This window comes from Leucopleurus acutus (assembly GCF_964270905.1).
Source record: "Leucopleurus acutus genome assembly, chromosome: 14".
Classification (NCBI taxonomy): Eukaryota; Metazoa; Chordata; class Mammalia; order Artiodactyla; family Delphinidae; genus Leucopleurus; species Leucopleurus acutus.
In genome coordinates, this window is record NC_139156.1 from 25,194,408 (window position 1) to 25,222,364 (window position 27,957).

A 27,957-nucleotide genomic window follows, 5' to 3' on the forward strand; every position below is an offset into this window, starting at 1 on the left:
CCCACCAGAGAACCCCCGAGAGTCACAAAGAAAGTCCCTCCCGACCCCAACCATCACTTTACCGAGGTGCCAGCTGAGGCTCAGAGAGGCTGTGACCTGGTCGGGGCCACACAACTGGGCAGTGGCCAGGTCCAGAATCCCGCGCTCTGCCAGCCATACGGCAAAGCAGTCTCCGACAGGCGCAAAAAACTATCTGAGGGGGCCGAGGGCTGGGAGGCTCGGGGGCAACTAGCCCAGGACTCTGAGAGCTGGCCCCAGCCATGGCCATCAGGACAGGGCGTGCAGGGCTGAGATGACTATAACCTAAGAGCAGCTGCGGGGGGGACTCCCTCACCCCAGCATCAGGACTAAGAACCTAGAGGTTCTCCTCTTTCCTGGGACCAGAGAGCCTAAGAACAGGCTCCCTACCCCTACAATGATGAGGCCAGCTGGCCTTCCCTCCCTCAGCTTGCCCAGAACTTTTTATGTCCTTATGGAGGAGGGAACTCCTGGGCCTCGTGATGTATAATGAGCCAATTATGATAACCCTGCTCCAGCCCAAGAAGAAGGGCATTTTGTGGCTCTGGGGTGATCCCCTAGTCCCAGGGCACTGAAGAGGCTCTGCTGCCCTCTCTATAAAAGGGATACAATTTGTCAGAAGGCCTCCCACTTCAGCCCCTTTGGAGTTCTACTTCATGGTAAGCAGAGCTGGCTATGGACTTCTGGGCTGCAGTCTGGGGAAGATTTTGAGTGATGACTACCTCTGCTGACCCCTCTAACCAGGCACTCCGCCCACCAGGACAGCATTTCTAGGGGTCTGGGGGATGGGAATTCAGTCCCGCCCCCCTGCCAAATAACCCCTACAAACCCAATAAATAAATAAGTTAAAATACGGAAAAAGCCTGTTCTTACTCCAGGGAGCGCCCTACTCCCAACCCAGGGCCCTGCCCTCTCCTGGGGATGCTACAGCCTCTATGAGTACCAGCCCGGCCCAGAATAGCACTGAAATGGGGGAGGAGAGGTCACAGAGGGTAGCTGCAAACCTGTTCTTCAGAGACCCCTGACAGAAGACAGACCCTGCTCTCCAGCCCACACCAAGGGGCTGCCCCTGGGCAGTGGCATCCAGCAAGATGCCTGGGGCAGACAGGCTCTGACCAGAAAGGGGCCCTCCACATCTCAACCAGGCCAGGGGGCTAGGGACCCAGAGCCTGGAGGCTTCTGTAGCCTGTCTGTCCACCCACCCAGGGGGTGGGGGAGATGGACATGGCATGGAGGCTGCAGCCTGCCCAGGATGAGAGGTATCCACTGGCCTTCTTACCCCTGGCTTCCAGGCCCAAGGGGCAAGGAAGAAAGGAGGGAGAAGGTAGGTGTAGGTCAGAGAGTAAGGCAGCAGCTCAGGAGCTGCCGGCCTAGGGCTGCTGTTGCACAGGTTGTGCACTGCTCAAGGGCAGTTGGCTGAGGGAGAAAACGGAGGCTGAAGTCCAAGTCCACACTCCACTAGCCAAGCCACATGTCTGGGCTCAGGGCCACATCTGCCCAGAGGAAGGGACACACTTTCTAATTCTCACAAAGGTGCCACACAGGCTAGAAGGACCTCCTGGGAATCTACCCCGGATGGGGAAGGATCAGGAGAAGCTGAGACCCCAGTTTAGCCCCTCGGCGTGCAGGGAAGAGCAGGCGGTTTGCTTCTGCCCCCACCTCCCTGCCTGATACCCCTTCCTCCCCCAAACCTTTAGGGGCTGTTTCCCATGTTTAATGAGAAGGGAAAAGAATTTCCAAAATGAGGAAGAAGAGAAGGGGCCCTGTTGACTTGCCCCTCAGGTAGAGCTGGGCCGGGGTCTGAGGAGGTGGGCGTGAGGGGTAGGGCACCACGACGGGCTAGGAGCTGCGGTAGGTCTTGATGATGTCCTTGATGGGGCGGCGGCAGATGGGGCAGCAGGCGTGTAGAGCCTTCTTGAGGCGCAGGCCACAGGCATAGCAGAGGCACATGTGGCCGCATGTGTAGATGACCGTGTCCACCACGTGCTCATAGCAAATGGTGCACTCATCGCTCCACGGGCCCCCGCCTGGAGTCACTGGCGACTCTGGCAGGCTCACAGGTGAGTTGGGGGCCGTCCCTGGGGGCAAGGGGAAACCAGTCAGGAGGAGACATGGCCCAGTCTGGTCCCAGGTTCATGAAGAGAGCCCCCTGGCCTCTCCCCCTCCGTTTATCAGGATCGGCCTGTCTAACCTACCACCCAACTTCCTGGGCACAAGAGAGGAGAGGATACACTCTGCACAGCCCCACTTCTGGCCCCTCAGGGCCCAGACCAGGGGCCAGGGTGTCCATGAGGCATTGAGAGGAGGAGGGAGGGATGGAGGAAGGAAGGGGGCCCAAAACCATTTAAGGAAGGCCCCTCCTGAGTTACCCTTTGGTGTTCTTTGTGCTAAAGAAGTCCTTTGGAGAAAGCTGCCCAGCCGGGGGAAAGGATGGGATACACCCCGGAAATCAGCACTCAACCAGGGTTCACTGGGCCCATCTCCAGCTCCTCCAGGGCCCAGGCCTGATACAGAGGCTGCAGGCCTGCCTCAGCCAGGGCAAGGGTGGGGATGGGGTCCTCAGGGTGGGAGGCCTGGCATGGTCACCATGGAACTGGAGGGGTCAGCCTACTTACCGCCAGCAGAGTTCCCCAGAGGTCCAGAGCTGCATGTGCTGAGCAAGGGGTCAGAGAGGCGGATGCCCAGGGCGCTGGGCGAGGTTGGTGTGGAGGCAGGGGAGCAGGAGAGTGACGGGATGCCCCGCTCTGCCAGGATGGTGGAGCCTGCAGAAAGGGTGGGAAAGAGGGAGGGACACACTAGCCACTCAGAGGCCCACTGGGAGAAAGCGCGAATCTCCACCCCTCTATTAGGTTCCCAGGAGAGAAATGGGTGGTACAGCCTGACCACACGGCCCAGCCATAAGGCTCAGGGTGGGACTCCACCGACTGGCTCAGCACCCTGCCCCAGCTCTCTGTTCCCGCCTACAAATTGGAGGGCCACACGCATCATGCTCTGGTGTTACTGCATCTGCCGTCTCCAAACAAGCCCCCTGCCTAGAATCCCACCTCCACCCTTCCCCATGCTTCCCTCACCTTCAAGGTTTCCCATGCCAGAGAACAAAGTCGCCATCCTCCCACCTAGCATGGCCCTTCAAGCCCTGGCCTCACCATCCTAGTCAGAGCCCCGTGCTATCACCACCCCCTTCTCCTCTGCACTGGCACCTTCGAAATACTCCACACCATCTCCCACACTTGATCTGCCCAACCTTCTTTCCTTCCTTTCTTCCCTCACTTTCCTCTTCCCTTCCATCCCTCCCTGCCTCCTCCCTTTAACAAGTCCTTGCTGACAGCCTACCAGGTACCAGACACTGTGTATACATAAAACTGGGAATGAGGCAGACAGAACCTTTGCCTTCAAAGAGCTAACTGTCCAGGGAGCCTCTTGTGGCTATCCTCAACCCCCTCCTCTGGACAGCCTTGACCCCACCCCCCCCGACAACCACATATCTCTATCTAGCACTGACCAGCCACACACGCCATGCATGGAAATAAAAAACCACAGAGGATAGGAAATTATTTATTCTTTGCCCAGGAACGTAACTTTGTTTCCTTACTTAAACCTTGAGCTTCCTGAAAGCAGGAAGTCTGATTCACCTGTAAGTCTCCCACAGGCCCTAACATAATGCCCTACACATAAATAAGTGCCCAGTGAGATATTTTTTATTACTAGTTATTCATTCTAATTCACTTAATAGTCACTGTTTCTAAGAATATTCATTAGCTGTCCATAGGATTTCTCTTATTATTGTTAACAGGTTTCAAGTTAATTATCATCCCCTTTCAGAAATTTATAACTTCTATTTGATTTTCTTGCTTTATTGCACTGGTTAGCATTTTTGGAACAATACTATAAGCCATCTCTATCATATTCCTGTCTTTAATAAGAATATTTCTAATGTTTCACCATTAAGGATGAAATTGACTGTAGTTTTGGAGTGAAGGAAATATCTTTTCATTCTTACTTCACTTAGGCCTTCAACAAAGCAAAGCATTCCTCTATAAGGTAAATAATTATCCTTCACACATTGTTACTGATTTGTTTTTCCTTTAAAGTCAGTCAGGATCCCCTAACACCAATTTGTTAGTTGAGATGCCCTATTCTCCAAACAGCTCAGGAGCATCTGTTTAGCATATATTAAATTCTGACTGGTTATTCTTCAACACCCACCTTGACCTACTTCCCTTTGGGGACATTTAAGTCCTGGGTTGTTTCTGTTTGTTTTTAAGCTTCTCCTTTGCTCCAGTCTAGTAAGCTTCTTTGGGCAACAGAAGCTTCACTGGAAAGCTACTTATCTATTATTAGATGGTGCTGAGGCAAGAGAGTACCTTGCCATTATGTTACTTCCTTCATCTGAGGAACAGTGTCTCCTGGTGAATGTAGCCAAATATCTGTGTACCTCAACCTGATTTTTTTTTCTGCACCCCAGTCCGATTTGTTTTTATTCCATCCTGAATTTTCACCCCAATTTCTTTCCTTACTGATTGATGGCTTTTCATCTAGCCTGATTTCTTTTCACCTCCTTCCTGACTTATCTTCCCTCAATCCTAACTTCTTAGCACCCCAGCCCCATTTCTTTTCATTCCTTTTTAAATTTATTTTACACTCCATCTTCATGTGGTCTCTTTCCAGAGGAAGTCTCCACTGATTTTATCTGATTTCACAAAACTCTCACACACTCTCACAATCACCAACAGCATTACATGCACAAATACGCATACATTTAGTTACTCACGTGTGCCTAGACACAGTATGCCAATCTTACAGCGTAAACTCATGCTCACTCACATACACACAATTACCTTGTCTATGAAGCCTCTTGGGGTGAGGTCTAGGTCAGGGGCTGTGAGACCCAGGGGTCTCCAAATGTGTCTAAGCAAACTTGCTAAGGAAAAAAAAAATTCAGATGCCCAGGACCTAATCTGAGATCTACAGAATCAAAATCTCTGGAGGTGGGATTCAAGAATCTGCTCTGTAGTAGGTTCTCCGAATGAGTCTAATGCTGCTGCAGAGCAGACCAGCACTTGGAAAGCATGAACACCTGCTCACTCTGGGGTAACAGAGGTTCCTGAAGATACACGTAAAAAAAAAAGATTTCTGGTCAAACGAGCTTGGAAAAGCTGGACACCATAACCACCACCACCTTCTCCTAAAGGTTCACATTGTATATTAAAGGCTCTGAGAAGTTCTACAGTAAAGAATTGCCTTCTTTTTTTTTTTTGGCCATACGTGGGCCTCTCACTAGTGTGGCCTCTCCCGTTGCGGAGCACAGGCTCCGGACGCGCAGGCTCAGCGGCCATGGCTCACGGGCCCAGCCGCTCCGCGGCATGTGGGATCTTCCCGGACCGGGGCACGAACCCGTGTCCCCTGCATCGGCAGGCGGACTCTCAACCACTGCGCCACCAGGGAAGCCCAAGGATCGCCTTCTTTTTAAAAACTCATTATTTCCCAAACATTTTGGACCCAAGGACCCGTTTTCAATGGACACCTACCCTGCAGAACACTCTGGGAAACATGGCTTACACAAGTCCACATCACCCAGTCCATTCAAACTCTGTCCATTCAAACCCACGAAGGCCCAGACATCTGCAACCCCCTTTCCTCCAAGGCCCTCTGCTCGGGGATTCCCCACAAACCCCCAATCTAGGCACCACCCTGCAGAGATACCTGGCTACTCACATACCAACCTCTTTTTCTTATTTAGACACACAACCACCCTTAGAGCCTTTATTACCATTTTAGGAGAAATGGAAACTGAACCTCAAAAAGTTCGCTGCTGGTGGAAACCATTTTCTTTTTCCCCATTTTTAAATGGCCACTGGGCAATGTGTAAGAGAACTGTTTACGTATCTGTGGGAATGTGGGTGAATCAAATTCTGAGCGTGAAACTCAATGTTCCCCGCTTTTCTCCTCCTCTCCAGGGTTTATCTGGTGAGATCTGAGAACTATGGACTAGATAATTGAGTCCCACCCAGAACTCATCTTCAGTGTCTGTGACTCCTTGACTAGACCCCATGAAGGGCGGGGTGGGCGCTCTTTCCCCCTACCCAGACACGCCCCTCCTCCAGGGAAGGCTGGGCCTGGAGGCACCAGCCTCCGGGTGCACCTGGGGGGAGGCGGGCACGTGGCCGGGGGCACTCACCGAGGATGCGGATCTGCGTGATGGCCCCGTGCAGGCCGAAGAGCATCCAAAGCGGCTGCGAGGCGTCCACGCACAGCTGCATGCCCGCCGCGGAGCCATTGTGGCTGAGGTGCAACTCACCGTCGGGGTTGACCACCAGGCCCAGGATGTCGCCGCTGTGCAGGGGCCCGGGCACGCGGCACACGGCCCAGAACTCCTTACGGTCCACCAGTGCCTCGGGGCTGAAAGGCAGGTCGGCTGGCCGCAGCGTGCCGGGGTCGCACGTGGTGACGCCGAAGGAGAGCGCGCCAGACCGTGCGCCGCCCGAACGCGTGATCTTGACGAAGATGGTCTCGGCCACGCGCACGGGCCGGCTGGTGAAGACGAGCGCGCGCTCGTCGCGCCCATACTCCAGGCGCGCCACCGTCTGCTCGTCCAGGATGCGGACGTGTGCGCCGGCGCGCAGCGCGTGGAAGCGCAGGTCGCCGTCGAGCTGCGCAGGCAGAGCGTGGCTGTGCTGGGAGTTGAGCGAGTTTTGCGGGATGGGGCAGCCAGCGGCCGGCGCGGTCTCGTCGCCGTCGGCGCCCGGCACGTTGAGGTCGCACAGGCTCACGGAGAGGCGCGCTTCCTCGGCCTCACGTCGCAGCGACGGCCGCCGCAGGGCGGTGAAAGAGCGCGGCCGCACGCAGTCCGGTAGCACCAGCTCGCTGTCTGCGGCGAGAGGGAGACAGGGTGACCATCACGCGGGCCACAGCGCCCAGTCCCCATCGCCTGCGCACCTCCTCCCACTGGTCTTTAAAGCGCGCAGCGGTAAGACGCACCGGGTTTCTAATGGCACAGAAAATGCTAGGACATAACGTCGTGCAGGACTTCTAACTACGTATTTGTTTAAGCAAAGGATCAAGGCCGGCAGGAAGGACACCAAAACTAAAAACATGATTACTTCTAAATAGTATGCTTATTAAAATTGGATTTTTTTTCTAACTCCTGGGGCCCTCCCTTTTTATCCCAGCAGCCGGAAGAGCACCCGGCACTTAGAAGGCAGCAGTAAATAATATTTGTTGAATGCATGTTGACATCCTACCCGTCTGGGAGGCCAGAGAGAACCCCCCCTCCCTAGAACGCCTCTCTGCACAAATGGCAGAGAGACGTTCTTACCCCAACAATTACCTTGTGAAGTTACTGCCACGGAAGGACATTGAGGCTGAGAAGTTAAGTGAATTTATCCAAGCTATCCTTTCAAAACTGACAACTGGAAATCAAACCCTTTCTCTTTTTACTCATACAAGTAATACAGACTGTATTTTGTAGAAAAGACAGTTCATCAAAAAGAAAAAGTAATCTCCTGTCAGCCCACCATCCATAGGAAAATACTATTAATATTTGGATATATGAGTTTCCAGCCTTTTTTCAATATATTTTAGTTATTTTTTTTAAAACAAAAATTGAATCATGCTATATAAATGCCAGTAGTTTTAAACTATATATCTCTTTGAAAATGTGGCAATTTTTATCTATCTTCTCAGAAAAATGCACGTTCTCCCTAAATTCTGTGGATAATTTCAGGGCATCGACTCCAGGTGAAGAACTCTGCTATACAAATTTTCTTTTCAAAACTAGCTTTTCCATTTACTGTGTCCTGAATACCTTTCTACACTAATAACCATGTTTTTGATACCATACTTTTTTAATGGCTGGTTATCTCTGCTTTATGGAGTACTATAATTTGTAATAAAAGTCATCAGTTGCAATGAAATACCCCTGCATTTCATCCTTAAAGCATCCCATGAAGTTGTTTCCATTGTACAGATAAAGCTCGGAGATGTTATGTGACAGCCACGAAGTGGCAGATCCAGGATTAAAGCAAGATCTGTCCAACTCCCAACGCCACATTGTCCACTTTCGGGCCCTCCTCGTTTACTGAACCCTTTCTGTGGGAGTCCCTAAATTTAGCTAGTACCACCGCAGCTCACATCATGGGCCAGTCCCTTCTCAGGAGGCTTTTCTCTGAGCCTCCCCCAGGGAGAATCTGTGCTTTCTGTCCAGGAACTGAGTAAGGGCTGCTGGAGTGCTTGGTGTGAGAGTAAAGCTTGGGGGACTGGACTGGTAGGGGCCTCAGAGGCCAGAACTCAGCCCAGCTGAATCTAGAGACGCTCTCTAAAGCCTCTCTCTCTTTGTTCTCCCCCAGCTCCCCTGCCCTTTCCAGGAACAGTGTTGTTTGGACCCCAGCAAGGAGAGGGTGCTGGGCCAGCCCTCCCCCCAAGGCTCCTGCTTCTCTGGAGAAGCCTCTTGGGGCCTGGCTGGTCAGGATTCCCAGCACCGTTTGGCAAGGAGGAGGGAGCAGACCGGAAAATGTGATTATTCCAGGGAATTGACTCTGTGACAGTAATGGTGCAGAGAAGCTGGGGGGCTGCGGAGAGGCAGAGGCGAGGAGGGCAGGACATGGGAGACAATAGTGGGGGGCTGAGGAGGGCTGTGGGCTGACCTGGACCCCAGGAAACAGCCCCAGCTCCCCTACCCCTTAGGGATTCCAGTCAGCGGCCCTTGAGGAGTCCAGAGGGTTGGGGACAGAGGAGAAGGGGTGGGGAAACAGGGTGAGGAGGAAACAAGTGGCTCAGAGATGCCCAGCCGGGCCTATGGGAACAAGGCCGTCATGGGGGCCCCCCCACACACACACCCCACACTCCTCTCTCCAGCCCACCCCACACGCTCAGGACAATCAGGCCAGAGCCCATGGAGCTGGGCAGATGCTCAGAACAGATTCCTGAATGGGGCTGGAATGTGAGCTCTCTCCTGTTCTCTGCCCCTTCAGGAGTCCTCTTCTGCTTGGATATACCCACTACCTCCCAGCAGTGGCACTGCTGAACTACTCTGTCTTTAGGAAAATGTTTCCTACTCTTTAACTGAAATCTACCTCCCTGTATTTTTTTTTTTTGAACTCTTAAAAAAGTCATTTTATTGATCCTTTACCATACAAAACTTATTCAAATTACACCCATTTGAAGTGGTAAGATCACAGCTAGAAAACAGGTTACCCTGTAACAAATTTACAAAATCTACCATAAAAGCTTCTTTTTTTTTTTACATTATATTACATATTATCTTTTTTAAACTAGCATACACACAAAACTTAACTGATTGGTAGTTTGCCTACTCCCAATTTTGGGAGAAATACTTCCTTTTGACAAAATCACATACCCGATAGGAAAAGAAATTCCCACAACTGCCAACTGCCACCCAACTCACTCTTCAAGGCATCTTCCTTCAAATCCCTCCTCTCATACACACAAGGTGTCAATGCTGAAGCTTTAAATCCTGCAATTGAATTTATAGATCTACACTTATAAAAATCAACACAAGAACCGCCACCACGACAACAAACACAAACAAAATCACTCTTAGAAAATTACAAACCAGCTAGAAAATATTCCGGCAGTGTTTACAAGTGACTTGCTATTTTTATACAAAATTGCTAGATAATGAAAATGAGTAGCCTGCGTATCAACCTAAATAAAATGATCACACCACACAAATCTGTACATACAATCACACACCTATCATGTGTTGCTCTTTATACAGTTTACCTTCTAGGGCTCAGTCATAACCGCCCTGTATTTATACCTACTACCCCTGGGGCTGCCTCTCAGCCCCACACTGAGGACCGCTTTCCTCAGGGAATACTCAGACTCCCCACACACCTTCCCACCTCTTAGACAATGAACACAACCAGACTCAGGATTCCAGATGTGCCCTGGCCAGCTCAAGGCACAATGTGGCCATCACACCTCCCCTGATAAGTACACTATACTTCTAATAATGCAACCTAAAAGTATTTTAGGTTTTTTGGTTAACAAAATCCATATACTGGTAGGCAAGACAGGAGCATAGTTAAGTGCAAGGACTCTGAAGTCATCAGCTTGGGTTCAAATCCTAGCTCTGCCATTTCCTGGCCGTAAGACCTTGGGCAAATAGCTTAACCCCTCCGGGACTCTCTTCTTCAGCAGTGAAATCAGCATTTACTTATTGGTATAAAATATGGACTCTAATACTCCCCCCAGAAGGGATGCTGAGAAGATGAGGTGGAATACAGTACCTAGGGCACCTAGTAGAGTACCTGGCACATAATAATCACGAGGTTAATATGAGCCATTGTTATTGTTTTCATGCTACATGGTTCAGAAGAATATGCATGGGCTTTGGGTTTAAATGTCTGATCCAGCACTTGGCTGGTGGCCTGTGGGTAAGCAACTGTCCTCCAGCCCCCTATCACTCACCATGAGAACAGGGGTACACTAATACCTGCTCTGCGATGTTGTCGCAGGGATCAGAGGTAGATTGAGAAGCCCCTGGCACCTGGATACTTGATAACTTCAGTTATTACCATTTTCTCAGGTTGAGTTTATCAACCAAAGTCAGGTCCACCTGCACTCAGACAACTAACTTTTTGAACCTAGGACTTCCCATCAGTCATGACAAGCACCCAGGGCAAAAATCACTGACATTACTGACTAAAGACCAGGAAGGAGAAGCTACAAATGGTGATCAGAGACAAAAGAAGAGAAAGAAGGAGAAACAGTGGGCAAAGAGAGAGAGAGGGGAAGGGGTAGGAAAGAGATCCTTTTGGCCTTTGTTGAAATATCACAGGAGTTAGGAGAGGAGGTACAGGAGATGCTGGGAAACGGCTAAAAATGGAATCTCTGGGGCCAGTGCCCAGCCCAAGTATGTCTTCTCTCCCATCCCCTCCACCCCTCAGGGTCAGGAGCAGCTGCAGGCCACCAGCAAGCTCCAAAATAACCATCCCATCAGTGTGCCCGGCCGCGCGGGGCCCTGAAATAGATGAAACCTGAGATGGAGGAACTGGTCAGAGCGCCCTCCGCAGAGGGGACGGCAAAGGTCACATCATGCTGGAGGTCAGGGAAGGGTCCGGGCCCCCGAAGCCAGGGGAGAACAACCACGGGCTGAACCTCAGCCCAGGACTGCGCCATGGGGTACAGCTTGGAAAACCCAGAGGGCCAGCCTGTGACCCCCAAGCAGTGGGGTGGCCCCACGTTTGAAGCAACAAGTTATTTAATCCGTGCCTGGGACACACAGCTGCCCACTTGGAGGTGTTTATGATAGGGGAGGGGCGGCACAGGGCCACGGGAGAAGCTGCAAAGCTGGCTCCCCTCTTGTGTCCCATCTTTCAGGAGAGAACTTGTCAGTCTTCAGCTCCTGCCTAATCTGGTGCCTGGCGCTGGCTCTGCAGATCCCCTGGGCCCAGGCAGAAAGAGCCAGGCCCTGCAAAGGGCAGGGAGGCCTGGGCCAGGGTTTCCTCCCCTCAGGGTGGCACTCAGGGCACCCACTCATTGACCCCCTGTGTGCCCAGCCCTGGGCAGGGGTTAAAGAGAGGGAGAGCCAGGACCTGGGCCCTGGGGAGCCAGTAGCCCTTGGGAGATTTGAAGCTTGGAGGCATGAAAATATTTGAGTACAATTTTGTTGCAAAATTCTTAGTGTCTCAGGTAAGACAGGACCTCAGAGGAGAATGAGGAAATCTGTTTATCTCTGCCAAGTTCTCACCCAGCCTTGGCTAGAATGCCCCTGGGGACAAGAAGCTCACCACTTCTCAAGGCCATCTATCCTCTACTTTGACTCGCTCTGAAACAGAAGTTCTTAGCCTCAGTTGGACAGCATTATCCTAAAAGGGAGATTTATCCTAAAGAAGAGAAGGCTCAGAGGGGGCCCCAAGGAGTGGGTACAGGACACTTGGAACCATGCAAGGAAAGTTTTTCTAACAGTCACAGTTGTTCAGAGACGGCATCTCAGGAAAAACAAGATTTGACCCAGGCCCTGAAGGACAAGAGGGTCTGGATTGACAGAAGTGAGAGCCACTCGGGTGGGAAAACTGCATTAGCAAATGCCTGGGGAGAACAGTCTGAGCAAAACCAGTGAAGAGAAAGGAAAGGAGTGGAGGAAGAGGCGCCAGGCGGAGGGCACCAGGGCCAGCTCCCACCCAGAGACCCACTCAGCCCCCCACACGTTGCCGGCCAGTGCGGGGTAACCAAGGCAGGGCCTGGGAACTGGAGCAGAGGCTCCTTTGAAGCAGGGCCTGCCGTCGGCCCAAGTCTTGTTTGTTTAGATTCGCACATCCGCAGCGCTGGATAATCTTTAACCACGGGTCAGCCTGCAGCCGCCCAGCCGGCTGGCAGATCTCTGCCGGCCCCTGTTTGGAAGGCGCGCCAACCCAGTTACTGTGTCCATAAACATCCTCCTGCCGGTCCGCAGCTGGCACGGAGCAGGAGAAGGAGCCAGGAGGACGGGTACATGGCTTGGATGGACGAGGGGTTTCTCCACCCTTCTGGGCAGTGCCCTGAGCCCACACCACCTCCACACTCTCCATGTAAACCCAACCACGGGAAAGCTGGGAGAAACAAACACACTTTCTGAGACTCGCGGAGGGAAGGGCAGAATGTCCCAGAATCACTCAGAGTCATAGACTCTTAGGTTTATAGAATCTTCAAGCCACAGGATCTTAGATGTATAGATTCTCAGAATCATCTGGTCTGGTGGTTCTCAAACTTTTTTTTCAAGCAGTGGAATCATTCATCCAATGGGACAGAAAACTGCTTAAAGTCTAAGAGGTGGCCACAAAGCCCTGCCACTCAGCTGCCTCAGAGATGCCGCTGTGGAATCCCAGTGCTCCAAGGAACCCAGATGGAGAACCACAGGTCTTGTTCCAAGAAGCAGTTTCGATCGCACGGTTTGCCTTTCGTCCAGACACAGGGACTTGGTTTTAAGGCTCCCTCTTCCAATGAGATGACTGGCAGGGGACTGTCTATTTTGGTGGTGTTTCTAGATATTCCTTTTTAACCAAAAAAGACAGCCCTTCCCATTTGTATAAACACTTTTACATATGTGAGCCTCACAGAATATCTGTGAGGTACACGGTGCATGTATAATTATGTCCAAATAACAGACAAGGCGGTTGAGGCACAGAGACGCTGAGAGACTTGCCCAAAGCTAGTGAATGGCCAAGTGGAGTCGATTCAGTCAGGTCTCCTGCTTCTGAAATGACAGCTTTGTCCCCAATACTACAAGGCCCCAGCTCCTCCCCTATACACACCTCACTCTGGGCCACCGGCTCTCTTCAAGATCCCCAGAACTATATCTTGGGCCAAAGAGATACTAGATGGAAACACATAAAATTGCCATTTCTGGACATTACAAACAGTCAAATATTGGCAACTATATATGGTTGCACTTTATATATTATTCATTCTGGTAGAAAACTAGAGCACACTGTGAACAACAGAATCAAACAAAGCCCTCAAGAGCCTTCAGGGAACTACAGGGCAGGCAGACCTATCCTCACCACTGAAACAGGACGCTGGTCACCCACTGCCCCTCTTCGACTCTGCCGGGGCCCTGGTGACCTATCTGTGCCCAACACATATGGCTGATCCCTGATGCCTGGAGCTCTCACAAGCTCTATTCTGGAAGACATAAGGGGGCCAAAATCCCCACCCCTGAGGGGGTATCTAGACATAATAGGGAGACCAGAGAGACTCATATTTAGAGAAGCTGGGAATTAATGCAGCCCACACTTCTGGGCTCAAGTCCCAGCTCCACCAAGCTGTGTGACCATGGACAAGTTATCAGACCTCTCTGAGCCTCTGTTTTCTTATCTGCAAAATAGGTACAGTAATAACTTTCTTTATAATATAGACAAAGAGGATTTCTACTGTATTCTTAAAGAGGACAATATATGATGCAGAACTGCTGATACTGCTTAGACCCCCACTTGCTTCAGGAAGAGGAAGGGTCATGAAGAACACGGTAAGTCAGGGAAGGCTCCCTGGTGGAGGGGAGGGTTTGGTACTGGGCCTTGACATAACTGGCAGAATTTGAGGTGAGCAAAAAAGAAGCACCTGGAAGAGTCTCCGAAGCAGAAAGAACAGCAAGATTTTTTTTTTTAACTAAGAAGAAATGAAGGGCTTCCCTGGTGGCGCAGTGGTTAAGAATCCACCTGCCCATGCAGGGGACACGGGTTCGAGCCCTGGTCCGGGAAGATCCCACATGCTGCAGAGCAACTAAGCCTGTGAGCCACAACTCCTGAGCCTGCGCTCTAGAGCCCACATGCCACAGCTACTGAGCCTGCGCTCTAGAGCCCGCGAACCACAACTACTGAAGCCCGCGCGCCTAGAGCCCGTGCTCTGCAACAAGAGAAGCCACCACAATGAGAAGCCCACGCACCGCAACAAAGAGTAGCCCCCCGCTCACCACAACTAGAGAAAGCCTGCGCACAGCAATGAAGACCCAACGCAGCCAAAAATAAATAAATAAATAAAATTTAAAAAAGAAAGAAAGAAATGAAAACCATCAAAAAGGAAGAAATCACTATCAGCATCCTCAGCTAGTTCTCCATCCCAAGAGCTTGGCTCAGGCTCCTTAAGCCAATATTTGCCTCTCAGCCCCTGGCAGCCACAGCTGAAGGTAAATATTGGTTTAGCCTGGGAAGCGGAAGCCCCAGATGGCAGTGTGGCCCTTAGCCGGCCGGGATGCCTCACGCTCTGTACCACAAGCTGAGGCACGCCCGGGACAGAGACCTGACCCCAGGCCTTATCTACGGAGAGGCCCAGGCCTCTCAATGCGGAGCAGCCAGGCTGGCCCACCACCCCAGAGACTGGTGCAGCAGCAGCCTGGCCCCCAGAAAGCTACCCTGAGGGTCTCTGTACATCCTTCTCCTCAGTAGGCAGGTGGGTTCTTTTACCAAGACCTAGGATGACACCATGAGTCCTTGGGAGCCCCCCTAATGGCCTCCTAACACCCTCCTGGGCTCAGCCACAGACATCTTGGTGTGGCAGTAAGTCTTCTCACACTGACCTTGTGCCCACGTCAGCTGGGAGGTCTGAATCCCAGGCCCAGCCTGGCTTCTGACTAGTTGGGAGAACTTGGGTAGGCCCCTCCCCATCTCTGGGCCACATTTCCTCTTACTGAAAAACTTGACAGCAAGAAGCTGCTGGAAACTTTCTACTCTCTTGGCTCTCTCCTCTGTGATGCCTGAGCATACCCACACCGGCACACGCCTGCTCTCTGCTAGTCATCCACTACCTTCCCACTTCATCCCATCCCCTGAAGGATCTGCTCCCCGACTGACCGCCAATTCCCCACCTCTGTGCCAATGCACACCCCTCCTGTCTGGCCTAAATTGTTCCTCCTCAACCAGTCCATTCTTTTCACCTCCCCTGGTTTCTGACTTGAAACTCATCTCCTACAGGAAGTCCTTCTGGATTGCTCCCCAGCTGCACCACCCCCCCACCCCCCCAGTTTTATTCTTCAGCCACACTTTTTTGCAGTATTGGATTTAGGTGACCTCAGAGCAGTCATATGGCATGTCCCCCAATATAAACACTCTTTAAGGAGAGGGGCTGGGTTTCCAATTCTAGTGTCTCCTCCGACCCCTGCACAGCACCTAGGCTGTGGTGGGCACAGCGGGGTGCGCAGGAACACCCTACAAATGGATTCCTGGCTCACCAGCTTTCTGCCAGGATCCACAGCTCCTCTTCCTGAACCGACACTTCTGAGAGGAGGAGGGAGACCTTGAAAACTGGGATAGGAACTTATCTCTCCAAGTACTAATCACCCCATAAAACTTGTATTTATTTAGTTGCTGGCAGGTCCTTCTTCCTGGAGGTAGGAAGCTGTTATTCTTGGAGATACCAGCCCGGGCTTGGGCCAGGGTGCCCGGAGGGAAAAGGGTGATCTGCTGTGAACTCCAGCATAACAGGGAGCCTGGAAGACCTGAAGCAGGTCTGCCCGGGCCATGGCACGGGCATCAGGGGGCCTGGTGATGGTTAGGGCAGTGGGGGGCGGGGATAGGGACCCCACCTGGAGGTGTCAATCAGGGAGAGACATCAGCCCCTACCTCCACCCTGTGGCGGGAAGACGGCCAATCTGTCCATGGCCTGACTTGTGGACCTACTATGTGCCAGGGAGCCCAGGATGTCTCTGGGCTGAGGAGCTTGGAGGGCTTTGGCCACAGGTTCCAGGTGGAGGCAAGAGGGGAGGGGGCAGGCCTCTGGCAGGTAATCTCTAAAGATGAGCCACGGTTTTGGGGGACAATCACCCCAGGAAAGACAGGCCCATCCTCAGAGCCCCCAAGACAGAGAGTGACTTCTTCAGAGGAGAAACTCAGCTGAGGAGGAAGATGAGGGAAAGCAGAGGAGCCGGCGGGATCTGGGTGGAGGGAGAGAGAGGCCCAGAAAGACACAGGTGCAGTGACGTGGCAGGTGAGGAGAGAGGGGGAGATGAGAAGTGGGGAGGAGAGGGAGGGAAATGGACCCTGAGACTATACAGGGCAGCAGGTGTGTCCCGGGGGCAGGGGCGCGGAATGAGAGCACAGAGCAGCAGGCCCACCTCCGAAGATAACTTGGGTGCGTCTCTCCTTTCTTCACAAAAGAAATCAATTTAGGAAGAGCAAATCGAGGAGCTATTTTAACCTGCTAATTCATGTTAGGGGCCATAATCAGTTTCAAAATGCCCAGGGATTACGGTGATTTACAGCTGTGCCGGGAATCAGCTGGGCCTTGGCCTTATTGGGTATACAGAGAGGAGGCTGACAGGAAATCCAAATGCAACTGAAAATACTGCGTGAAAACCCATTTATAGTCAAAGAGGCTGGGCCAGGTCAGTGCCTGGGCTCTGCCCCAGGGTGGGGCCCTTCAAGATTACTCTCCAAGCCCCTCCCTCAGCCCCTGAGATTTGGAAGCCCCATCTCACCCAGTATGTCCCCTTCATCCTCACCCCCATCCCAACCCTCCTGGAACTTATAGGCCCAGCCTAAGCCTCCTCCACCAAGAAGCCTTCCTAGACTCCATCCTCCCACACTGACTTCAGCCTCCTCTGACTTCCTGCTTAAACCCACCACGGCTGCTGGTGGGGGGGGGGGTGCCGGATGGGGAGGGGGCAGGTCATGCGAAAGGTACTACTTTTGGCATCAGAACACCCAGTTCAAGTCCCAGCTCTGCCACACCCATACACGGACAGGACAGGCCTTCCATGGACCTCAATTTTCTCCCTGACAAATGGGGATAATAATCACTCCCTCCAGGGCCAGCTGCTGGGAGGTGAAATGAGATAACTGGATGAAAACCATCTTGGCAAATAGATGAGATCCTGTGACCACAGTGTTCAGCGATTAACTGTTGTCTCTTGGGTTATGCCCTGATTGTTCTGGAGTATTTGCTTTGTCTCCCAGTGAGCCTGAGGCTGTCTGTGAGTGGGGCTGGGTCTACCTCGGCCACGCCCCCAAGCCTTTCCTTCATCTAACATCCATCCCACCACTCTCCCCTACCCACACCGCAAATATTCCTCAGGGTCCTGTACACACCAGGCACAAGATTCCACCCTGGAGAGGAAACTAGCTGGGTAAGACACGGATCCCTCCTTCACACAGAAAGACTTCTAACGATTACTCATTTCTTTGTTTTTATTTTCACAGTCTTTTTTCTTTTTAACTATCTTTTTACTCAAATAAAAGTGTTCTGAAAAAAAAGAGCTTCACTGTTTCTAGGCTCTGAAGTCAGAAAGGACAAAAAGAAAAAACGTTTTTCCACCACCTCCATGGCAGTTTTCTCTGCAGGGATGTGGGACAGGGATGGGAGATGGGAAGAGCAAACATTGGCTTGAGCATCGACTTGGTACCCAGGACTATGCTGGGCACTTTACTCATAGCCTCTTTAGTTGGATTTAATTTTCCTACCAACCCATTTTATAGATGGAAGATCTGAGGTTCATCCAGGATCCTCCTGGAGACACAGCCAATTTGCCAGTGGGTTGACCTGTACCCAGTCTATGTGTGCACATGCACACACACTTGCCTACACATGCTCAAGGGCAGCAAAGTGGGATTCCTGGACTGGGAGTCAGGTGACCTGGATTCCAGCCCCACCTCAGCCACCAACTCGCTGTGAGACCCAAGGAAGTCTGAGACTCTGAGGCCCCTTCCAGCCCTGGCATTTTAGGGTCTGTGTGTGCCCTTGCCAGGAAGCCTGGTACTTTAGCAGCCCTAGAATACTTTCTAATGCCCCTCCTCCTCACCTCCCACAGGATGTCTGCCCTCTCACTCCCCTGTAGTAGCCTTACTCACACTGGGGGCCCAGAAGCAGCCAGAAGAGTCTTAGCCCCCCTCGTGCCTTCTGCTGTCCCCTCCTACCCCTTTCACCCATATCCCTGCAAAAAGGACTAAGGTGGGGTTGGACCTCCTGGAAGGCTGCAGAGCCCAGGGGCCAGGGCTCACCTGGGGCTGAGCCTTGCAGCGCCTCCTAGGGCCAACGACAACTTCCCTGAGCTTGAGGCTGGCCTCCACGGGCCCAGTGAGGGAGTCTGCCTCCCGGGGTTGCTACGAGAACGGCAATAACAAAGTGCCTGGCACACAGTAAGTGCTCTGTAAACTGTAGTTATGATGATTAATATTAATTACTTCCTGGGGGTGAGGGGGTCTTTGAGGCTGCCATACATGATCATGAAGGTCGCACACGGCTCAAAGGCACAACCTGAGGGACCACAGAGGGCAGAAATCTCTCCAGGCTCCACTTGCCACAGCTGTGGGCCTGGAAGAAGGGATGCTCTGCAGTTCACATCAAGGCTCCCAGAGCTGTCCCAGTGCCCAGTCAGCCCCAGGGCTGCTACCAGTGGGGGAGGGAGCCCCATGCCTGATAGAACCAAGTCAAGTCAGACCACAGCACCAGAAGTGTGCCCTGCACCTAAGGGGCCAGAGGGAGTGGGCACTCACCAAGTAGCTGGACGCCCCGCGTGAGGCCGTAGACGTCCACCAGGGCCCAGAGCGGGTCGGCGGTACGGACCCCATTGAAGAAGAGCATGGCGGCCGAGTCGTTGATGCGGTAGAAAACACGGCCCTTCTTGTCCACCCAGAAGGCGATGATGTTGCCCTCGTTGGCAAACTCCTCGGGCAGCGCCTTGGCCCAGAAGCCGCTCTGGGACACCAGGTCGGGGCAGGCGTACTTGGGCAGTGAGTCAGGGTGGATACGGGATGGGTCCTTGCTCGTGAAGCCTAGCCGCAGCGCCCCGCTCCAGCAGCACTGCTTCTTGGTGATCTGGGCGGCAGGGGGGTGGCCTCAGACACACCATCAGTGAGCCCGAGGGGAAGGGGCTGTGCCCTTCTCTGCAGACCACCCCCAGAGAGACTCCTATGGGGAGTCACACCGCCCAGCTCACCCGCTATTTGGGCTCCTCTCCCTCCCCCAGGAGCCCCCACCAGTCGAGCGAGAGCTAGTTCTCACCTCCCACCATCATCTCCCATCACCTCCCCATGGCCACTCCCCTCTCCCGTTCCTTCTCCGTCATGCAGGGAAGGTTGAGAAAGGAGTAAGGAGGAGGAGAGAGAAAGAGGAGGGATGAAGAAGGGTAGAAGTGCGGTAGGGAGGAAAGAGAAGGGGCAGGGGGTAGTGATGGCTGTTAGCAGAAGGCGGTGCCTGGCAGGAACGTCCAGAGGCCCCAGGGGGACGCCGTGACGGGAACAGGGAGGGAGGCCCCACCTTCAGCCTGACTTGCTCATAGATGAGGACCGGGCGGTTACTGAAGGTGATGGCATTGCAGAAGCTGGCCTGCCTCTTGACGGCCTTGTGGCTGAGGTCCATGAGGATCTGGGAGCCCTTGGTATGTGGGTGGAAGAGCAGTGGCGTGGCCGGGAGCCCCCCACTGGGCAGCACCGGTGGGCAGTACTTCTGCTTGTGGTGGCATCGGTGAGAGGTGACAGGGAAGGGGCCCCCGATGGAGTCTGCAAAGGAACAAGCCACAGCGTCAGAGAATTTGACAGTCCAAGAGCTGGACCAGGGTCCCCTAGGGAAGGGCAGAGGGCTGGGGCATAAGCAGAAGTCACCACTGCCCAGGATTTCCACCATCTTTGCCCCTTAGCACCACTGCCACTTTTTGCCACCTTCCTTCTCCCGCTATTTCCCACTTCACCACCTACCACCATTTATTACCCACCACCATCCACTCCCACCCTTCACCCGTCTCCCCCCACCATCTGCCCCCACCCTTCACTCATCACCTTCCACCACCATCTACTCCCACCCTTCACCCATCACCTCCTACCATCTGCCCCCACCCTTCACCCATCACCTCCCACCACCATCTACTCCCACCCTTCACCCGTCACCTCCCACCACCATCTACTCCCACCCTTCACCCGTCACCTCCCACCACCATCTACTCCCACCCTTCACTCATCACCTCCCACCATCTGCCCCACCCTTCACCCGTCTCCCCCCACCACCATCTACTCCCACCCTTCACCCGTCTCCCCCCACCATCTGCCCCCACCCTTCACTCATCACCTCCCACCACCGTCCGCCCCACCCTTCACCCGTCACCTTCCACCACCACCATCTAGCCCCATCTGTCACAGACCACCAACAACTACCATCTACTGCTCCTCCCCAGTATTTACCACCATTTACTTTCCGCACTCTAGCATTGTGACAAGCCACAATTTACAACCAACATCCAACACCATTCACTGTCACTCACTACCACCACCATGTATTTTACTCAACAAATATTCATTATGTATCTACTGAATACCAAGCCCTGTCCTAGGCACTGAAGATAAGGCATGAAACATACATGGATCCTGTCCTCAAGCAGCCAACAGTCCAGGAAGGGAGATAAGATAGGGACAGAAACTGCAATACAAATGGCAGACAGTAATATGCACCAAAAGGTAGGTCACTTCCCAGGAAGGCCTCCTGGAGGAGGGGAGGAGGAGAAGGCTTTGGAGCTGGACTGACAAGGCTGGGCTGCAGTGAACACTTGACCATGGCGCTGGCACTGGAGACCAGGAAGGTGGGTGAGGCAGCCTCTGCAGCGTCAGCCCCAGGAGCATGCCCATCTCCTCCCTCCTCCGGGGCCACCTCCCTCCTCCCTCCTCCCTCCTCCCTCCTCCCAAGGCTGCCTTCCTGCTTTACACTGCCCATGCCCACGACATCTTGAACACAGGCCGGCCTTTTCGCCCAGGCTTCCTAGGAACTCGGATCTGCTTCAAGAACCCCTAGCCAGGGAGGCACTGTGCTTTCTTCCATAAGCAGGGCTTGGTTCATAAGGCACTTTACAAACATGTGAGGTTGGCATCCAGGAGGCAGGGCAGAGAGAGGAAAGGACATGGGATGTGGTGCCAGGTGGCTTGTGTCTGTCACTAACTGGCCATGTGACCTTGGGGAAGTCACTTCCCCTCTGGCACAATAAGTGGCCTCCACTCCGTGACTCTAAGCCAGGTATCAGCAGCATTGGTAGCATTAATGCACAGCCTTGGCAGCTGGGGGCTCGGGGTGGGGGGGTTCATTTCTTCCCCAAGATCTGTGTCTCATCCATCAGGAAGGGCAGCTCCTGCCCATCCGGTCATCTTGAGAAGAGACACAGAGGATGGGGAAGATGGGGTGGGGACGCAGAAAACCGCAGAATGTGACGGAGGCCATCTGGGATGTTTCAAATTTTGGTCCCTCCAAGGCAAGAATTTAATAATACAGAAAGCCTGGTTAGCCCAGAGGCCTTCCCCACCCTAACGAGAGGGGAGGGGTTTCCAGGAAGGGGATGGAAGACAGGCAGAGAGGAGAGAAGGAGGGGAGAATCCCGGAAGGCGGGAAGGCCAGACTTTGGTCCAGTATTTGCACTGGTTTGCAACACTTTGCATCTTTGCTTCCTCCTTCCCAAAGGGCCCCAGACACCAGCATCCACAGTCCAGAGCCAGCCAGATACCCTGAGTATCAGCGTCCTGGCCTCTCTGGAGTTGCTTCCTGCATGCCAGGCCCACGAGTTGAGGGTGGCACAAGGCGGGGCTCACCTTGCTCTCACGAAGGAACCAAGAATGGTGCTCAAGGGCTTTGAAAGCCACCAAGCAGTGAAGGCTGGAATTGCTCAGAGGAGACCCAGACAGTCTGGGAAGGCCACCCAAAGAAGCTGAATGACCCCTGAATAGCACAGAGCAGGGGAGGTCATTCCATGGAAGAGGACAGTTGAGGTGAGAGCAACGTGTGGCACTGGATATAGGTGCCCCACCTAGAAGAGGTACCCACTAGGCTCAGGCCAGTCTCAGAAAGAGCTTGCCTCTTGCTTTCAAAAAATACCATTGGTGAAAGGTAACATCATACACTGTTTAGGGCTGTGTACATATGCAGAAATGAAAGCATAAAAGAAGAAATACCTGCTGGGTGAATGGATAACAAATGTGGTACGTCTATACAACAGAATACTACTCAGCAGTGAAAAAGGAATGAACTACTGACAGTAGCAGCAACACGGATGAATTACAAAATCATCACGCTGAGCGAAGCCAGTTTTTTTTAAAAAAATGCAGATACAGTCCACAGAGCAACTGCAGGGCTTCTACCCCTTTTAAAACCCTTCCTCTCCTTCCACTCTGTCCCACTGGTACCAATTCTATAAAACAGAAACTAAGCTAGAGTGATAATAAGCAGACTAGTGGACCTGGGGATGGTAGGGGCAGGAGGGAATACTTGGGGTGAGAGGTGACAGATGTGTTCACCATCTTGATTGTGGTGATGGCTTCACTGTTACGTGCATATGTCAAAACCTATCCAGTCATACGCCTTAAACACCTGTGGTTCAGTGTGTGTCAATTGTATTTCAATAAAGCAGTTTTTAAACTTGCTGAGCCCGGCAGCTGACGAGAGCCTCTCCTATGGGGCCCCCGCTGCAGCCTCCGCTCAGAATCCATGGATGAACTGCAGGGCCTCGGCTGCCTTCAAAACACTTCCTCTCCTTCCTGCCTATCCCAGTTGGGATCCCGGGGCCCTGGATAAAGATCCAGGAAACACTGGTTCAGGACAAATATGGTGAAGACACCCAGGGACCAGAGACCCAGACCCTGGAAGGACCATTCCCCAGGGCCTCCCACCCACAGGGAGGGTACTGCGTGGGCGAGGGCAGCACAGGCCCAGCCTCCCTGGCTGACAGCCGAACAGATAGAGAATGGGAATGGGGGAACCTTGGTCCCTGGGGGTACAGTGTGCACCCAGACAAGTGACCTCAGAAAAAGGCACGTTCACGGGTACCCACATACACCTGTGAGCACGTGAGGGTAACCCAGAACCCAGGAGACAGAGGAGGGAAAGAGACTTATTCCTGCCCTTACCCATTAGACCAGGAATCGCACATTTACACATGTAGTGCGTGCACACACATGTACTCATATACACATGGATGCACAAGGCAGTACACACAGAACACACATCTACTACACATGGGCCATACATCTAATAATAATGGCAGCCATTCATCAAGTGCTAACACGTGCCAGGCTTTGAACTGAGAGTTTTACATATACTTACTGGTTTCACCCTCACAGCAAACTGATGAGGTAGAAGGGACAGTATAAGCCCATTTACCTGATGATGAATCAGCCTCAGAGAGATTGAGCAGCTTGCCCAAGGTCACACAGCCAGCAGGATGGGGCTTTCGGAGCCAAACCCAAGCAATCTGACTACAGGGCCAGGGTCTTAGCCATTCAGCATTAACAGCCAAGAAAGCATGGGTTTGGATACACTTTTTAAATATGGTCATAACTGATAAAACATGAAAAACATGTTCATCCGTGTCCCACACAGGGGGATACCTGGCATTCTATTATGTTGCCTCCACACTACAGGTGTGTATCCTGCCAGACAGGGAACTGCAAACCGTGTTTTCACACACAGCCCTCATCCATCACTGATAGGATGCAGAACGGTGCAGCCAACGTGGAAAATGGCCTGGCAGCTTCTTATAAGTAAAACACCTACCATATGACCTAGCAATCACGCTCGTGGGCACTTACCCAAGAGAAATGAAGACATCTGTACAATGACCTGTACGCAAATGGACAGCAACTTTATTCAAAATAACCCAAACTGGAAACAACTCAAATGCCCTCCAACTGACGAATGGATAAATAAAACACGGTACATCCACACGATCAATACTACTCTGCAATAAATGAACAGAACTATGACACAACAAGAAGGAACCTCAAAAGCATGTTAAGTGAAGGAAGCCAGACTCAAAAGGCTACATACAGTCTGATTCCATTTGTGTGACAGTCTGGAAAAGGCAGAAGTGCAGACACAGAAAGATCAGTGGGTATCGGAGTTTGGGGAAGAGGAAAGCAACACAAAGATGTTTTTATGGCGACAGAAATGTTCTATACCGTAATTGTGGTAGTGGTTATACAAATTATACATTTATCAAAACTCACCAAAATATACACTTGAAAAGGGTGAATGTTAGTGTCCATAAATTATACCTCAAAAGCAGCAACAATGACTAACAAATCAGGTCTTTATGAAGATGGGAGGAAAGCGGGGCTGGAATCTCTGACCCACAGCCCCCAGCAACCCACCACAGGCAGATCCTAGGATTGGACCATCTGACAGGAGACCCCAAAGCCTGGTCGGGGCTACCACTCTCAGCCTTAAGTTCCCTCCACTTCAGTGAAGTGGCTGTGCCGTTCCCTGTCCCCTGTAGGTCTGAAGAGAGCACTCTGGCAGCTGCAAAGCAGCTTCACCGATTCCTGGGCCTGCTAAGTGCTGTGCCGGCCTCTTCCTGCCCACAGAGACCAGTGTGGTCTCTGCCCACTGAGCCACCTCTGTGGGAGCGATGTGAAAACCCTTTCTGACTTACTAGGCATCTCCTGCCCATGGACCACAGTCACTTGCTGCTCACCAGGCCCCCGTTGAATTCCTGACCTTAACCCGCCAGCCGCACCATGTTCCCAGGCCCCAGTGGAGTCCGAGCACCCCACATCCAACCTGCCAATCCCACCTCTGAAATAAACATCCCTGGGCCCCGCACTCTCCTGTCCTCCCCACCGCCGTGGCCCTAGCCCAGTCTTCATCACTCCTCTTTGAACAAGGGCCAGGGCTGCCACGTACAGCCACATAGGCTCTGCCCTACATGCCTCCAGGGAGCGCCATTCTCGTGGGCTACAATAAGAAATACAACCTTCACAGGTATCCAACGTGGCAGCCCTGACCAGGGTGATCACCCCCTCCCCAACCCCTGCTGTCCCTGCTTCTGCTACCTCCCTCCTCCATCTCAGCTGGTATTATGATCCTGGGTGAGGAAGGAGAGAAAGCAAAATGAGAATTAATCCTGAGCACAGCTCTGATGCCAAGGGCCAGAGGGACAGCTGAGGGCAGGGCTCCCTCCCTATACTTTAACATACACTATGACCCCTTAAAATCCCCATTCTATGGATGAATGAGTTGCAATTCAGACTGGTTAACCAACTTGCCTGAGGTCACACAGCAATTAAGGTGCAGAGCTGGGACCTGAACCCTGATCTTCCAAAGCCACATCCAGGGTCCTTTGTCCTACTCAGAAGCTAACACTAGAGCTCATTTTCCCCAGGAGCCCAAGATGGCAGGCATAGTGGGGAAAGGCTGTGTGGAGGAGGTGCTGGCCAGTCCCAGCCAGGGGAGCGGCCACAGCAAAGGGCCTGAAGACGCTGGGCCTGTGAGCTGCACAACTGCTCTCCCAGTGGCCAGCGGTCCTGGGTAGAGCCCCAATCTCGCCATCTGCTCCCAGCAGAGCTCCCAGGGAGGCTCCCCTTAGTGACAGGTTTACAGGCGTTTCGGGAGCCACAGTGGGAGCACCCCGCCAGGCGAGGCTGCTGCTGACACACTGGAAGCTCCCCCACCCCACCCCGGCAGCCCATTCCTCCTGGGCATTTATGAGCTGCCAGACACAAGCCTGGCCAGCCCTCCGGGTGACCCTCAGCCAGCTCCGGACCACATTCCTGCCTCTCGGTGGGGTCCCAGGCAGAGATGCCAAGACACAATGTAGCCTCCGGAGTGACCTTCCTACTGCCCCCGCCCACACTCTGCCTCAGAACCAGCCTGGCAGAGCCCCGAGTGCCCAGGCTCTGTTGAGCTGGGCTGCCAAGGAGAGAGGGAGGGAGCAATGACCGTTGAAAATAACCAACCTCTATGTGGCTGAACAGGCAGTGTCTTCATTACACCCCCAATGACACAGGTCCTCAGAAGTGAAGTTACTCACCAAGGTCACCCAGCCAGAGTAAAGAGCCCAGATGTGAACCCAGGAGGCCTGCTGCCTCCAAACCCAACTCTGAGACCCCATTTTTCTCATCTGTAAAATAGGGACCATGGCAGACCTTCCTGGTATTCTTGCAAGAATTAAAGAGATGCTGTATTTAAAACGAATCTAGTAAGTAGCTGCTATAATAATAGTTATTAATAATTCTATTATTAATAATAGTTTCTAATAATTATATTATCGTTGTTGCAATTGACATCAATCTGCACTCTCCTACGCCTTTGCTCAAGCTATTTCCCCTGCCCTGCATATCTTCTCTCCCTGCCCCACCCACACCTCTCCAAATCCCACCCATCTTTCAAGGCCCAGCGGGATCCCACTGTGTTCAGGATCCCACTATGTTCTGAGCCTGCGGACCTGAATACCAGCGCTGACACGATCATTTGCATCTCCAATGAGGGAGGCTTACCTCACTTTCTGGACAGTACAAGACAGGGCAAAGAGCACGAGCCCTGGAGGCAGGAGACCGTGGTTTCAAAACCCGGCCATGCCACAGACTTGCTGTGTGACTCTGGGCAAGGTGCTTCACCTCTCTGGACCTTAATTTTTTTCTTTGTAAAACAGGGTCATCATAGCTGCCCTGCCCACCTCTCCAGGCCATTGTGAGAACCCAGTGAGTTCACAGGTGTGAAAGAATGTTTCAGACTTTAACACCTGATTCCAACATAAGGTCTTATTATTTCTTATAAAAGCAACAACCACCACCACAGGAAATGATCTGTTCATTTACGCCCAGTGGGAGGCTAGACACTTCTATTTTAATTTATCCCAAACGTCCTAATCCCAGATTGCCAGGGTGGTCCTGACTTGGGGCTGGTTTACACACAGCCACTGAACAGGGCTCCCTCTGGGGGAAAAGCCTGGGAGATTCGGGAGAGCAGGTGGGGGAGGGCCCTGAGAGAGATGAAAGTAAAACTACACAGATGTGAATTTCTCTGGGTTCCCCCTCAAGGGGCCCACCTCCCTCACCTGCCTCTAGCCTCAAGGGCTGGCCCAAGCCCCTTTCTCTGCTGGGAACCATTCCTTCCTCCTTCCCACCTATAAACCTGCCTTTCTCTCACTCTTCCTTCAGACCTTGATTTTAAAGCCCCCTTTCTCCCAGAAGTCTCTCTGATCCCCAGACCAAGTCCAAGGATCCCATATGCCCCTAAGAGAGCATCCATCACCCCAGCAGCCTTTCTCAACTCTGGATCCTCCACAGAATTAAGCCCAAATGCCTTGAAGCACCCACTATATGTAATGCACTGACTTGTCTTCTTCACACCCAGGATGGTTCTGGGCATGTGCCATCCTTGGTAGAGGTCGAGTCACTCAGACCATTTTCTGTGCTCTGTGGTGCAGCTCTCTGGCTAGGAACGGCTTCAGGGTTATTTGCTTGTCTCCCTGATGGGCTGTGAGCCTCCGGAGGGCAGAGACCATTGCCTTTTTTTTTTTTTTTTTTTACTGCTGTTTCCCCAGGGCCTAGCTCAGAGCACACAGCAGGTGCTCAATAAAAGCCATTGACTGAACTGCTACTGTTCAGTTCTTCAAGCCACTGATAACTGGCAAGTGTCCAAGGAGCACCTACTTGGTGCCTTGCCCTTTCTGGTGTCCCGTGGTGAAATTAGAGAAAGAGGGGACCAAAGGGACAGCTTCCTTCACTGCCCAGCACCAAGATTCCACACTCCATGTCTGAC

At 52.6% G+C, this 27,957-nt stretch overlaps 1 protein-coding gene across 2 annotated transcripts in view; it reads right to left on the reverse strand.

The window, feature by feature from the left end:
- Positions 1–1,857: 1,857 nt before the first annotated feature.
- NEURL1 (neuralized E3 ubiquitin protein ligase 1) overlaps positions 1,858–27,957 on the reverse strand; it is a gene marked incomplete at both ends in the record, with an annotated part of 77,101 nt that continues 51,001 nt past the window's right edge. For both annotated transcript variants that reach the window (XM_082855022.1, XM_082855023.1), the window contains 5 exons: positions 1,858–2,096; positions 2,634–2,780; positions 6,197–6,886; positions 18,945–19,266; positions 19,708–19,949. In XM_082855022.1, the coding sequence (XP_082711148.1) occupies positions 1,858–2,096; positions 2,634–2,780; positions 6,197–6,886; positions 18,945–19,266; positions 19,708–19,949 (1,640 nt within the window). The remainder of the gene's footprint in view (positions 2,097–2,633; positions 2,781–6,196; positions 6,887–18,944; positions 19,267–19,707; positions 19,950–27,957) is intronic.